At 38.3% G+C, this 16169-nt stretch overlaps 1 protein-coding gene across 9 annotated transcripts in view; it reads left to right on the top strand.

Moving 5' to 3' along the window:
* Positions 1 to 16169, top strand: part of CTNNA3 (catenin alpha 3) — a 512461-nt gene that overhangs the window by 429944 nt on the left and 66348 nt on the right. For all 9 annotated transcript variants that reach the window (XM_075758850.1, XM_075758852.1, XM_075758851.1 and 6 more), the window contains one exon: positions 9173 to 9265. In XM_075758850.1, the coding sequence (XP_075614965.1) occupies positions 9173 to 9265 (93 nt within the window). The remainder of the gene's footprint in view (positions 1 to 9172; positions 9266 to 16169) is intronic.

Genomic DNA, 16169 nt, shown 5'->3' with positions numbered 1-16169 from the left:
CCTACAAACAAACAAACAAAAAACCCCAACAAAAGCAAGCAAGCATGAAAGATGAGGAAGGAAGCAAAGGCTTTTGTTGAAAGTACCTGGAACCTGTGACTGGATCTAGCTACATGGATCTTCACTGTAATGATGCCCTCTGCTTTGGGGGTTTTCCTGCCTTCCATGGGACTCCTCAGTCCCATCCACGGGGTGATAACTAGCTCTGTCTTTGAAACCTCCAATGGATGGAGACTGCACAACCTCTCTGGACAGCCTGCTTCACTGCTGGGCTGTCCACATGGGGAAGAAGATTTTCCTTATGACAAGGGTGAACCTCTCTTGTTCCAACTTACCTTCTCTTGTTCCTATTACCTTTCATCCTCCCACCATGCACTGCTGTGTGGAGTCTAGCTCCATCTTCTTGATGATCTCCTCATAGGTTTTGGTGGGCTGCTGTTAGATGCCCCGAAGCCACCTCCTCTGTAGGCAGAACAAGCTCAGTCCCCTCAGCCTCTCCTTGTAGGACAAGTGTTCCAGCCACCGTCTTGGTGGTCCTCTGCTGACCTCGCTACAGTTAATCAAGTGTCTTATATGTATTGAGTGGGGGCCAAAACTGGATGCAGCATTCTAGATGCTGTCTAACAAGTGTTAAGTAAAGGCAGATAGTCACTTCCCTCAATTTGCCCTCTGTGCTATGGTTCATAGAGTCCAGATGCTGTTGGTGTTCCCATGCTGCCAGGGCACACTGCTGGCTTGTGCCCAGCTTGCTGGGTGCTAAGATCCCCAGGTCCTTTTCAGCTGATCTGTTCCCCAGCCCCAGCTTGTTGTTTGTAGCAAGGGGTTCTCCCTTCCCAGCTGCCAGACGTTGCATTTATCCTTGGTGAATTTTGTAAGATTGCTGTCAGCTCATTCCTACAACATATATATCCTTCTGGATGGCAGCCCTCCCCTTAAGCATATCGACTGGTCCTTCCTTCTGGTGTCATCTGTAAGCTTGCTGAGTGTGCACTCCATCACCTCCTCCAGACCCTTGGTAAAGATACCGTACAGAGCTGGTCTTAGTATAGATAAGTCTTCTGTGGTACTCTTCTTGTTCCCAGCCACCAGGTGGGCCACAACCCATGAACCATGGCCCTCTGAGCCTGATCATCTGACCTGTTTTTATCCATCTAATTCTTCAGCCATCCAAAATCTAATGTCCAAACTTGGTTACAGAAACTGGGAGATGGTATGAAGAGCCTTTCTAAATGATAGCTACTGTTCTTCCCTTACCCAGAAATGTGGGAGAAGGTAGTCAGGTTGATGAGGCATGATTTACCCTTGGGAAATCCATGATGACTGTTGATACTCTCCACTGTGCCCAGAAGTGTGTTCCAGGAGGAGGCAGTTCATTATTTTCCCAGGGACTGGAGAGGCTGGGCAACCTGTACTTTCCCAGTTTGTTCTTCTGACCTTTTTTGAAAATGGGAGCCATTATGAATTTTTGAAGAGTCAAAATGCGAAGCATCTGTTTGGTTGCCTTTGGAGGTAGCCAGTCCCCCAGTAATGATGTTTTAGACCACTTTTAATAAATACAGATGTGGTAGAGAGAACAAGTTCTATTTTTATTTTCAAATACTCAAAAAATGTTTAGAAGTAAAGTCTTCTGTGTAAATCACAACTATAAAATAGGTAGGCCATATACAATTTACCTTATAAAGATTACTGGCAAAAGTGAAAACAACAGCTTAATTGGCTTTTCACTATCTGTCTTCAAACAACTTCAGAAGTATTGCCATTATAAACGAAATGTTTAGTTAGCTTCCCACTAGGTGGAGCAAATGTATGTCAACCCAGCAGAGGAAACAGGCGATATATTTTAGACAAGCAAAACAACAAATCACTTGTATTAAAACCTACTATTCTATTCTTGTTAATTACTAATTTTCTGAGTTTCAAATGGAAGTTTCTAATCCATGTGATGAAGTTTCCAACTTAATAAGCAGAAGCAAAGGATACACTTTTGCATGGAGCTGTGTATCCATTGTCATGGTTTTCATGGAGTGAAGACAGGGACTTTGGTTACAAATAAAGGTGTGTAATTGATCTTATTTTCTGTTGTTGCTATTTGGGATTTAAAATTATTTTTTAAAATGTCATACCTAAAAAGTGCTTCCTTGAAATGAATTATCTGGAAAAAAGTAAACAAGCTTTCAGTTTACCAAGTGAGTCCTTGGGTACCCAATAAAGAACTTGTACTCCTGAAATCTTAGCTTCTTTTCTGATCATGCTCTTTCATTTTATAAAAACTGCTACCTATTCTGTAAACCTGACTTCCTTGTATCTTTTGACCCTTATGGTTACAATACCATTACTGGTTGTGATGTTCATGCAACTTTCAAATTTCCCCCAGCTTTTTAGATTTAAATATGTGTTCAGTGCTTTTACAACAGCATAACTAGGTCAGTATTTTCAGGAGTAAAACTCTTTTCGAATTGTTCTGGGCATTATGCAAGAGTGGCGTACCTACAAAGTACCATCAGTGCTTCAGGAGGTACAACCAAACTTCAAGAAAAAATGAAAACAGGGCTGAAATACATGTTTCCAGCAAAAAAGGTGTAACTTTGGATAGAAAATAGGTGCTAAAACTTTCTGTGCCAACTTACTCAACTGTGAGAACCTCACAGTTTTTACTTTAGAAGGATTTTCAGAAGGCAGTTCTCAAAAATTTCACTTTAAACTTTTCAATTACACCCCTCTGCTCACATCCTATCTCCTGGGGCCATTTTTTGAGAAGACTGTTATCCTAATGTATTCTCAGTGAGAACTGAAAAAACAGGAATTGCCACATGGAGTCAGGCTATTGATCTGTCTAAGCTGTTTCTAATAGTGATTAATCTTATCCTCTTTGTCTTAATCTCCTGGAGTGGAATGTTATAAATTGACTTATTGTTACATGAGCAAACAAAAACTCCTAGCATCCAGAAGTAATAAGGTAACTTTTACCCCATACTATGAGTTTACAGCATTTATTATTTTTAAAACCTCAACTCTTTACCATATAACATAATCTTTTTTTTTTTATTTAATTGAAAATACTTTCAGTGTTGAAGGTTATAATTTATTCTCATCATTGACTAAACTGTTTGATCTTCACCAAAGTTTATGTTCTTGCCACCAATCTGGTTTGAAATTACAGCTTGAACATAAAAAATGTTTTGCACAATTTTCTCTGTTAGTAACAAGAACTGTTTATCACCTGCATTTAAAAATTAACTATCTGTAATGTGTACAGGCTATGGCAGGATAACGATTTTACTGTTACTTGAAGATAAATTCCTTGCCAGCAGTTGGTGACAATACTTCTATCAAAGGCAAGAGTTCTGATTTCTGGCTTAATTAATCAGTTGTTAGCTTTATATTCGTAATAGCCCAAATAAAGTAGTATGCAAAAGATGTCATTTTAAGAGAAGTGCCAAGTATAGATTGAAGAATAGACCTATGATCATTTTTAATGATAAATAAGGGGGATGGTATTTGCTATAGCACTAAGGTGTCAGAATGTTGACAGATTAAGAACATAAGATTTTAATTTGCCCTTTATAATGTGGGGTTTTATTGTTTTCAAAATAACACTCAATATAACTGCTTTTAGCAAAAAACTGAAAAGTGCTTTTACAGAATAGATAGCAGCAATTATGAGATTCTTACTAAATTAGTCAGGAAAAACAAATAATGCTTGCAATTTCTTGTTCTCCCTCTAGCACATCAAAATTCTTTCTCCGGCAGCCTGTCATCTGGCAGAATTAACTATGGGATAACGGTGATATTGTGACTAATACACAAAAATACTGGACACTAGCTAAATATTTGCAGAAGGCCCATTTGTGACATGTTTACCATAGTTCATTACACTGAATGACACGATGCTTGATGTGATGCAATTTCTGAAATACAGGCATTAGTCAAATGTCCAGAGTAGAGTAGATAATCTCTTTAAACCATTCTGTATTCAGTGAAGAATATAATAGACAAATTCAGATCCTCCTAGAGTGCATACAAGCATTTCTGTTGCTGCTGTGGTATTTACATACCACAAATAACTCTGTATTTGAAGTAGTATAATGAAGAGATCACTCATCAATTTAGCTCCTGTTACGGTGCTAGTCTGCACTGCATTTTAGTATTCATTTGGGAAAAAGAATGACTGATTGGGGGTGTTGAAACGAAGATAAGATAAAGCCTAAGAGCATATAAGGACAATTTAAAGGCCAGCATTTAATTGAATGTTAGATAAGTGAAGATAGCTTCCTTCTTTCACATCACAATGCCTCTTTGTCCATTTACATTGTATATCTTAAGATTTTAGACTTCACTCTGCATTCTGTTTTAACAGCTGAGACCCTTTGTTTGCAGGATTGATGGTTTCACGGGTGTATGTGACCTTTAAAAATGAATGATCTAGATAAAGTTGTTTGGATATCACTTTTGAGGAAGGTTTGCATATAAAACTTTGTGTTGGAGAAAATGCTTTAAAACTTAGTCAAACACATTGCTCTACAAAGCTTGGATTAGAAAGCAAATAAGCCAAAGAACATACTTGCATCTAGTTTGGAAAAGCTGGCAGAGATCTAAAGATGGAGGCCAGGCCTTGTTTTTATTAATTATTCTCTTTAAAAGCCTAGTAGAAGAGCAAATGAAAAGGTTTGTGATCAGAGAGTGGTTTTCATTTCATAAATGAAAATGTGAAAGTAATTCATAGCTGGAAATGAACCATGTGCAAAGTAATGACTTGGTATTGTGGCTTGAAGTTGAATACCAGGAAGGCGTAAAATTCATGAATACTAGACTTGGCTATAGTCAGAGACTTCAGCAGCAAAACCAATGAGAATGCAGATTTATTACAAGCATTTAAATGTGGGAAGAAATACATGCTCGCTTGTGAAACATGTCAGGAGTAGTAATGTAATTATAATCTTAAATGTGTAGGGACATATTTGAATGAATTTTCATTGGGGTAAGCAAAGACTTTTCCCAAATGACTGAGATCTCTCTTAGAATCATGACCCAGGAGGCTGGGGCAGACATCCCATCTCATCCTGTCCCATCCCACACCTCCGCTCTTCCAGCCAGCTGTTGCATAACCTTGTTTGTAGGCCGCTCAGCCTTTATCTAATAATTGATTTATAATTGGTCTTCCCACCTTTAGCACCCCTAGGGGAGACTATTCAAGAGTTCTGCTCCTTTGGCTGCTGGAAACCTTTTTCTAATTCTTCCTCTTTAAATTTATTTCCAAACTCTTTTTACCACTGTGACATCCTGTCACTTCCTCTTCAGTCACTTGCAGTTGCTGGGACTCCAGTTTATGTCAGAGGTTGATTATATAGCCCCAAATACTCAACCTTAAACAGTACTTTGAAATTCCTTCCGTTCTTCTTATTCCAGTCCTCAAACTCCTCTGTGCAAAATTTCTATTTATGGATATCACCCTATTTTGTGTTACAAGTCCTGGTAGTCCATACTCTTAATAAAGACCAGTTCAAACATGCAATAACATTTTCTTACTGTAGAACTCCAACTGAGTGTGGAATTCAAACCCAGCAGAGAGTTGCATTATGTTCAGTTTCCCAATATGGAATATCCATGTGTTCACACATGAAATATTCATGTAAGTAGATATGTATGTCTGTTAGGTATTTAATAAATAGTGGATCATGAAAGCAATATGAAAAATCACAAATCTTGCACTGAATTACATGTAGCAGCTACCAAGGAGAGAAAACAATTGAGTGATTATTTCCATTTTCTGTGAGAAGCTGCTAGAAGCTTCCCCCGTGTCCAACAGAGCCAATGCCAGCCAGCTGCAAGACAGACCCGCTGCTGGCCAAGGCCGAGTGCATCAGCAATGGTAGTAGTGCCTCTGGGACAATATATTTAAGAGGGGGAAAAAACTGCTGTGCAACTGCAGCGGGGAGAGAGGAGTGAGAATATGTGAGAGAAACAGGCTTGCATCCGTGGAAGGGACCCAAGTCAAGTCTGTTTTGCCCATGCCAGTAATTGCTGAGCGATCTCCCTGTCCCTATCTTGACCCATGGAGCCTTTCATTAATTTTCTCTCCCATCCCACTGAGGAGGGTAGTGATAGAGTGGCTTTGGTGGTCACCTGGTGTCCGACCAGTGTCAACCCACTGCAATTATGGTGGGTTATTTTTTTCCCCAATTTTGGATGTTTGGTGTCTGAAAATGACTGTAGTTTACGGCTTTGTGATGTAAGGTTTGATAAATCTGCTTGAAACTTTGTCCTTAGTCTTTAATAACTGGATAGGTTTTTTCCTGAATTCTGTAGTTCAAAACCTCGCAGATCTAGACTTTGGAGAAAATGACTTTGGAAGAACCCGAGAGTATACTACTCTGGCTAGGAAAATTGGGCTTGTAGAAGAAACTTACCATCTCAGCCACAAATAAATCTTACTGAACTGAAAAGGGCACATGCATTATTAAAAGAAAAAAAAGATAGTTTTCTGACAAAATTTGGGCCAAGAGGGACTCAAAGATGAGCCCACTTGCACTTAGACTTTGATCCAGTGTTTTGCCTATGACTGGTGAATTGGAGAGTGAATCCCTATGTCAGTGCAGCTGGAAAGAGATCTTTGTTTTACAACTTGTGGTTTTGAAAGTGTCTTACCAGATTAATAGATTGACATTGTCGTCTATGGAAAGCTTGTCTGAGACTGTCATTTAGAGATATCTTACACTAGTGTCGTTTTTATGTCCTCTTTGCTCTCTAAGGTGTCTACAGTCAGGCTGGTAATACTCATGCAGTTTGACTTTACAGAAAAATAGTATCAGTACAATTGTACAAAATTTACTCAATGTCTTCTAAAATAAACTTTTTTGCAAATACGTGTAATTTGTTGTGGGGTGGTGATGGTGTAAAGCTCTTGCTGACATGACCTAAAATTCACTTACAAATAATGTCACTGTCTCAAAATTATTAACCATTCTGCCCTGTCACAGCATCTTATATTCCATGTTTTATAGAAAAAAACCCCAAACTATATTTGAAATGTGTGGTTGTCAGACATTCACAAGTATAAGTTCACCAAGAAAGGAATGATGCCCTGCTACTGTGAATCCAACTTTATGATCATTGGGGGAAAAATTTGTAGGTTAATGTGTAAAAAAAAAAAAAAAAACCAACCCCGAAGAATCACAGTGCATTTCTATAGTAACCAAGTATCGTATAGCTTTAAAAAGAGTGTGATTTCTTTTTTTGGTAAGCCTCTCACTGAATCAAGGTTATTACCTGCCTTAGGGCCCTGGTCAGTGAATCCTGAGAAGCTAAAGTTACTCCGGTTTAATACCTTTTCTGTTATCGGTCCTCTAATAGGACTGTTTGTAAGTGTTTCAATTAAAGTGAGCTTGTGAAAGTTGTTTGGTTTTTTTTATTTCATGGATATCCACGCACAACAAAATCTGATTTTCCTTCCACAATGCTGGTTTTCAAACAACTTTCGCATGGTAACAGCTTTTGGCAACTGTGGAATTCTTATTACCTATAATTCTAGGACTAAAACTGAAAGACTTCATCACACTGTTAGTCTTTGCCTGAAAAGAAAATGTTCCTTTTCTCTGCTTTACCAGTGTAGCGTTATGTTCATCTTTGCCCTCAAAATTGATTGCCTGTCTGTTTTCTTGAGGTCATTTATGTAGCCATGTTCATTATGCTTTTTTTACTAAGTTATTTATGATGAAATTCAGACTTCATGAAGACTTCTTTTTTTTAATAATGTGTTGGTAAGTGGGAAGGAAGAAATAAACGTGAAGACCTGGAGACATGGATCGTATAGAAAATTGCTCTTGTCATAAGTTAAACAGTGTTTTTTGATAGAGTTGTTGTGTATGGTTGAAAAACTTAGTACCCAAAACCTACATTACCAAAACAGATTCTTTAGCTGTGGGTACATTAATGTATGCGGGTGCATTACTGTACATACAATATACACAGTAAAAGTCATAGACTGGCCCAAATCACTCATGTTTTTGAGTGGGGGGAGGGAGAGGGAAGTTTAAAAAAAAAAAAAAAAAAAAGGAGAGGAACAGAGAAGAGGAGAATTCGGAGAGCATGTTAAGAGAGGAGGCTAAAAACAGAATTTACATTTTTACCAAACATACATAACTCTTTGAAGGATAATAGCTTAAGGTTTTTGAAAGGCTTATATGCGGAATAAAGTGTAAATGTATTTACCTAATGCTGTTGGGATTAACTTTCCTTTGTTGAGAAGATGGCTGGATATCAGTAGTTGATATCTAGAAGAACTACTTCCTATCCACCTAAAGGCAAAAACCAGACAGCCCTAAGAAAACATCACATCAGTAGAAAAGGATGGCAAGTTGTCCTAATGCAAGTGTGTATATTCTTGTAATAAACTGGTGTTGCTTGAACAGCAGTTAGGGTGACCAGAAAGAACAGACAGTGGCATATGAAATACCATGTATACAAATAGCAAATTAGGGCCACTTAATTTTTTCCTGTAGTGCAGGAACTTCTGCTGCCTGATAGAATTGGGAAGTGATGTATTCAAAACTGGGGAAGATGTGTTCTTTCCCTTCCAGAGCGCATAGCTGACTTGGAGCATTCTTAGATGTCAGCGTAGCAATAAAAAATAAGCAGGATTCTGAAGCCTCTTACACCCACTGACAAAGTATTAGACCCTTTCGAAGGCCTACTAGATCTGCTGTGTCTAATGTGGAGATGGGAGAGTGGGCATATGAGTATTTTTGGATAGTGAAGTAGTAGAAAGACTTGTAAAAGAAGTAGAAAAATCTTTTGGTTCTAAAAATGTGACATCCATTCTGGTTGTGTAAAGGTTTCTTGCAAGACACCTTTGCTAGCAGCAATAACACAATATTTAAATACAAAATAACTTCCCTAAGTACCAACTTTAATAGTCAGTGCTTTAATTAAAGCATGGCTATTCTGAACTAGGTCAAAGCTCTCTGACACAATTTGGTTTTATTTGGCAATTAGTAACCAGTGCAATGCTAGAACAGGACTGAGTTTCGTTTGTCAGACATTACCTTAGACCAAATTATAGTATATTATATATAGTATAATATAATATACCATATTATATGGTATAAATTGACATTTATACCAAAGTTACTAACCATAAAAGAGAATAACCCATTTCCACATTTTTTTTCTCCAGACTCCTGAGGAGTTAGAAGATGTATCTGACCTTGAAGAAGACCATGATGCACGTAGTCGTACAAGTATTCAAACTGAAGGGAAAACTGACAGGGTATGTATTACACTAGTTTATTTAAAAAGCAGTTTGATGAGGGAAAAAATGCTGTTGTGTTAACTGTTACTGTGAAGCCACTTAAAGTCACGTGGTGAATCATGAAAATCTTGTTCAACTCTAAATAGATTTCTGAAAAGGTATAGAGGGCATAAAACTGATGTGTATGACCTGAAAGAGAAAAAAGACAATGTAATTAAGTTGTAAATACTTGGTGAACATGTAAATTAGAAAAATTCTTACTGAATGAAATTCTAACAGGCTACAGGTGCATAAATGTGGCTTGGTCTAATAGAAGCTAGGTTAATAAGGAATTTTTTATATCTGGGTCTTACTGAAGCCTGCAATGCATATTAAACAAAAATAACCTCTACATAATAGAAAGTTCCCTTGCACGGAAGAGAAAGGGCTATATCTGGAATCTTTGCCACTGCAGTGTGTGATTTACAGACTTTTCCTGCTGTGTTCATGTGTGAACCTATTCTATAGTTTATCGTTTAACTAGTGAATTCATGAGGAAGTATGAAAAACAATACAATATTTGACAATTTCTGTATTTCTGGATGTTGCGAATCAGATTTTCCTGTTGTATCATCATTTAACCTGAGGACTTCACTGCATTACTGGTTTTTTGTTTATTGTTGACATTCAAACATTTTTAAGAGCCTGAAAACATTTTTGAGATAGCAAAAGGTTTCTTAGTACAAAGTTGATGTATTTAGCAAGCTAACATTAATCTTCTTTTTGTTTCCATTTTAAATAATGATTCAGCAAAACTGTACTCCCGTTCACAACTTTCTGAAGTGGAAAGATGCATGGGGTCAGAAATGTCTACTTCATTACTTGTTTGCTCAATACCTAGAGCAATAACTTCTCTCACACTTGATTCTAGTATTATTCCCATAATGGAAATTACAAATGATAGAACTAGCTGGGAAACAGCAAAACTTTTCAATATAAAAAGAATTACGTCAAGAAAACGGCATTTTAATTCACATCTGTTTTTCAGGAAACACTTTTTTTTATTCAACACAAATACTTTCTTTATTAAGACTCTAAACGCTAACGAAAAACACCAGCCAAAATGAGTGCTATTCACTTGTGTTGCATATGTGCATATTAGTTATACATTAATTAACTGTGAGTTGATTCTTAAAACACTGTGACAAATGTGACAACTGTGTGAAAGATCACTTCATACAATCTTGTTACTCAGTAAACATAACTGGCAATTAAAATATACTAGCTGCCCTTTTCAGTTTAAATTACTCTTTGCAACTTCAGCACATTTCCCTACATTACCGGCTAAAATTTCTATTGTAGTTTAAAAGGCAAGGTTTTCCTTCAAAACGTTATGCATGTAAGATGCTATGAATTTGTTTGGAAGAGATACAGATGGTATGCTTGCATATTTTCATACATATCCTGTAATGAATGCATTTGAAGTTTTTCTCTTGCTGGGAAAACGGTAGTAGTAGTTTGTGCTTGTTTACTATCACAATGTAGTAACAAAAGATCCACTAAAGCTTTAAAAGATCACATTTTCACACATGGTCTTCCACTTCTCAGATAAACCAGAGTACTTCATTAAAGGGAATGTTTTTTGGAAAGAAAACCATGAATAACACATACTTCCGGATGACTACGCAAAGCAAGAAGTGCGTGCTGAGAGACTGTTGTTGGTAGGGAGCTGGCCGTCAAGAACCAGACGCATAGGTTGTTACTGTGGAGAGGTGTCTCTGGGATGTGCTTTTCCTTGTGTTACACAATGTGTCATCTGCACTGTCAGTGAATTGGTGGAGAGGTGGAAAGGACCCTTATTTATAGATAAACTATGGTTACTACATCTGAAAAAACAGTATTTTAACAGTATAGGATGTACATTTCTATTTTTTCTTCCATTTCTCCCCAAAATAATACAATTATTGTAAATGTTCCTTTTGGGGGGATCTAGATAGCAGTGATATTGATACTTGAAGATTTATATCTAGAACCTATTCAGCAATTGAAGACTCTGTATAGGGAAGGTAGATTTTAAGGTTTAGACAGGGAGTGTCTTGTTTTGTGTTCTACAGTGAATTTCTGTGCTGTTGTGGAGGCTTTTACATGCAGTGGTAACACCAAGAAGGACTGTGTTCCAGAAGTGGTGTGGCAAGATTGCAGAGTAACCTTTTTTTTTTTCTTTCCCTTCCTTGAGTTCTTTCTCTTGGGCATTTCCACTATAGTAATTCAATTTTATTTATACATATCTGTCTTGATACTAGTTCTGCATAACAGCACTTTTGATTCCTCTTGCTTTGTCAAGAGTGTTGTATTTTCACATCTCTTACTGCTCCAACAGGGAACTAGTGCCTATGAAAGTGCCTTTTTTTCTTTCCCTTTTTATCACAGCATATAAAGCATGTAAAACCAGATGTGATATGCGTGTGCCACTTGTAACAAAGGCTACACCTAACTAGCAAATCTCATTTTCCTTATGTGGGAAAAATTCATATATTATTAATTATAACTTCTTCAGAATCTGTCTCTATATTTAGAGAGTATAGATTAGCAGGACTGAGATTTGACCTCATATTTATGTTCCTGACTCTGCAAGTATATAGGTAAGTTTGGAAAGGTTACTTCTTTGATCTTTCCTTCAGATAATTCCCTGTCTCTGAGTTGAATATGATAGTGCTTATGGCATCGTCCCACACTGCTGGATGCAGGTTACCTTGGGCAATGTGCTGTGAGATCTCTCAGTAATTAAACTGGATAGCAATAATGGTTATTATTTGTAGGGTGTTTTTATATCCCTGAAGATGATCCTTAGGACCAAATCCTTAACTACTATAAAAACAGGTAATGCTTGTGGATCCAAGGAGTAAAGCAATTTTTCTGAGCTGAAAATTAGATCTTCCTCTGGGTTTTGTGTCTCATTTGTGTAGTTACTCTGCAAGTTTATCACACGGTAATTTTGCTTGAGGAAATTTATGCCATCATGATCTGTGTAATTTCACTGAGATAGTTAGTGGCTTTTTATCGTATGATTTTGCGTTGAAGAAAAGGTCAAGTAAAAATTTGCCCAGTTAATTCTCAGACTTAGAAGACAATGTACATTCTGATGATAGGAGAAAATTTATTTCAAGTGTTTGGAGTTATTGAATCAGTGAAGAGAACAGCTTAGCTTAATTTCAAAGTTATTGCTACAGGTTAGGTGTTCATATTGAAGAAGAGGCAAAATGTTGTAGCTCATATATAATCCATTTACAGATGACAAGAGCAGAAATGCTTTCAGGCAGCTGCCCGCCCACATTTTTTTCCTCAGAGTTCTGCAGACTGTTTTGTGAATACATAGACAAGAACGTCTAAGATCTTCTTTTATACAGATTTGTTGTATACTATGTTTGTGCAACAATTCAGGGCTGGCGAAGAGTTGACTCTGTGCGTTATTGTGAATGAGAAGATCCAGGCTGAATTATTTTACTTTTGTATTTGTATTGCATCTTAAATACAGCAATCGTTAATACAGGTCTAAAAATATATTTAGCCTTGTGTGGTGGGTTGACCCTGGCTGGGGGCCAGGTGCCCACCAGAGCCGCTCTATGACTCCCCTCATTCACTAAACAGGGGAGAAAAAGTACAATGAAAAGCTTATGGGTCGAGATAAGGACAGGGAGAGACCACTCACTAATTATCATCACGAGCAAAACAGACTGAACTGAGAGAGGGAATTCATCTAATTTATTACTAGGCAAAACAGAGTAGAGGAATGAGAAATAAAATCAACTCTTAAAACACCTCCCCCCACCCCTCCCATCTTCCCGGGCTCAACTTCACTCCCGGCTTCAACCTCCGCCCCCCTCAGCAGCACAGGGGGACGGGGAATGGGGGTTACGGTCAGTTGATCGCACGTTGTTTCTGCCGCTTCTTCCTCCTCATGGGGAGGACTCCTCTCATCGTTCCCCTGCTCCAGCATGGAGTCCCTCTCATGGGAGACAGTCCTTCACGAACTGCTCCAACGTGAGTCTCCTCCACAGGGTGCAGACCTTCAGGAGCAAACTGCTCCAGCATGGGGTCCCCCACGGGGTCACAAGTCCTGCTAGCAAACCTGCTCTGGCGTGGGCTCCTCTCTCCACGGGGCCACAGGTCCTGCCAGGAGCCTGCTCCAGCATGGGCTTCCCATGGGCCACAGCCTCCTTCAGGTGCCTCCACCTGCTCCGGCGTGGGGTCCTCCACAGGCTGCAGGTGGAATCTCTACACCCCCTCATCCTTCCTCCATGGGCTGCAGGGGGACAGCCTGCTTCACCATGGTCTTCACCACGGGCTGCAGGGGAATCTCTGCTCGGGCGCCTGGAGCACCTCCTCCCCCTCCTTCTGCACTGACCTTGGTGCCTGCAGAGTTTCTAACATCTTTTTACTCTTCTCTCTGGCTGCAAAAGCGCTCTCTAACTGTTTTTCTCTTTCTTAAATATGTTATCACAGAGGCGCTGATTGGCTTGGCCAATGTCTGTCTTGGAGCCGGCTGGCATTGGCTCTGTCAGACACAGGGGAAGCTTCTAGCAGCTTCTCACAGAAGCCACCCCTGTAGCCCACCCCCCCCGCTACCAAAACCTTGCCACGCAAACCCAACACACCTTGAAAAGAGGCCCATATAAATGTGTTACCAAACTCTCTAAGAAGAGAGAATAAATATAAGAGCAAACACCAAGAACACCTATTGATACTTGCATAAAAAAATACTTAGAAGGGAAGTTAATTTGCCAGCAAATGAATCAGCTATTCTTATTCAAGTAACAGATATTTTACATCTAAGTTCCTACATTAATGTAAATGCTGGCATACATTAACAGGAAGCATATGCTATTTTGTTAATAAAAAAGCCAAGTTTAAAATATTTTGTAAGTTTAATTTTTATCAAAGCCACACACAGGCATGAAATCCTGATGATAAAAATTCAAGCATAATGCAAATAACTACTATAATTTTGAGCAGGTTCTATTAATAGTGTTTTTGACACTTAATACATGATAAAAGAGTCCCTGTCAGGATTCATGATCTATCAAAAGCATTTAATATCCATGCTAATTCTTAAGTTACCCCAATTTCAGTAAAGGGAAGAGATGAAGTTAGTGGAGGACTCAAGGTTGTAGCTGTATAATACTATATACTGTTACAAAGTAGGACTGGAAAGAACCCCATGAAGTAGGCCAAGCTAGCCATTTGGCCCAAGGTAGAATAAATAAATTTCTTCCTGACACGTATATGTATAAGAGCAACTGCTGTCTCTATTTAGGCCGTTACTAGAATTGATTGTTTATTGGAAAGTTTTTTCTTTATACCCCATATGTTGCAGTTAAGCATGTTAGTACTAGTCTTATTCGCAATGGACACAGAGGATGTGAGTTTTCCTTTGTGTGTGTATAATTTTTTTTGTACTTGTAGATCCTTGTTCTGTGTCCTGTCTGTTTTCTAAACTCCAGATTAAATAACGCCAATACCCTTCATTTATTCTTTAAGATCATGGTTTCTGTATATCTTTTTGCTCTCTTCTTCTCCTCTGGATGCTCTTCAGCTGGTTAATGGCTTCTTGAATTTTGTGTCCAGAATATTTATATTGCTAAATGCTTTATGCCAGCTGTGGTCTAAACAACAAGCACAATAGTGTAAGGTTTACGCTATTTTCATCTATATGCATACTTTAGAATGAGTTTTGTATGAGGTTTGCTTTTTTGCCAAGAGTACATAATTTTGATGAGCTACTAATCCCCAGCCACAGAACTGCTGATAACCGGTTTTGTCTCAGTTCCATGTGCGTATTGGTGATTTTTCTTAGATGTAAAACCTTGCACTTGTCTCAGCTGAAATACATCCTATTATTTTTTCAGCTCAGTTCTCAAGTTTCTCAACATCGCTTTGAATTGTAAAGCAGGACTCTGACATGTCAAACCAGGCCTCTTATATTGCAAATCTGTGATGTGTACTTTTGGTTCTATCATCTATGCCGTTAGTGAAAATCCTGAGTGATGTCAGAGTCAGGGCAGGTCCCTTCAATATTTCGCCTGATAGATCCCTCCGGTTTGACATAAGTTCTTAATAAGTATTCTGTGAGCAGTTTTCTAACCAGTATCACATCCAGCCAATGGCAATTACATCTAAATCATATTTCCCTAGATTATTTATGAGGATGACATGAGAATCGGCGACAAAACCCTAGTGAAGCCCAGATTTATGACATATTGCTGCTTCATCTGTAGGCCTATTAGCCTGGGAAAAAGAGAAATTACATTAATATGACACAATTGCCTCATCTAAGTCAACCTTTTTAGTGAAGGCTGATGCAAAAATGGCATTAAACAGTTTGTTCTGTTATCTCCTGATGGCTTTACCTCTTTATCCATTTATATCGTAACTAAAAATATACAGGAATTGACATGGCAGCACAAATGAGACACTCTCTGAACTGGTTCAAAGAATGGTGGACTTCAGCTGGCATGCTACAATTCTTAAAATTGGGAGAAGTCAACTGATGATAGCAGGTAGTAAACTTAACAAAAGAAATTCAGCTTCTGCCAAATCTCAGTATCGCACACCTGCACAGTTCATCTCTGGGGAACATGTGTATTCACTTTGCCGTGAATTGCTGAATATCTACCATCCTCTCTTTCACCTCTTTATCCAAACTTGAGCAATAATTCACTCAGCAGAAAAAGCAGGACGTTTTGTAAAAGCTAATGAACACATTTTACTCATTTTTAGAGAATCACTTTTGACTCTGTGCTGTATTCAAGAAATGTACTTCCATAGTGACGTTCAAAACACATCTGTGTAATAGTCTTTACAAGCGCCTATCTTACGCTCCCCTTCCTGATGAAATGGACTCAGCTGATGCAGATGTATTTTATGACAGTGATCTACAAAGTTC

The sequence above is a fragment of the Balearica regulorum genome, chromosome 7 (assembly GCF_011004875.1).
Source record: "Balearica regulorum gibbericeps isolate bBalReg1 chromosome 7, bBalReg1.pri, whole genome shotgun sequence".
NCBI classification, from domain to species: domain Eukaryota; kingdom Metazoa; phylum Chordata; class Aves; order Gruiformes; family Gruidae; genus Balearica; species Balearica regulorum.
Note: the sequence above shows the minus strand (reverse complement) of the source record. Positions and strands in the feature narration are given on the sequence as shown.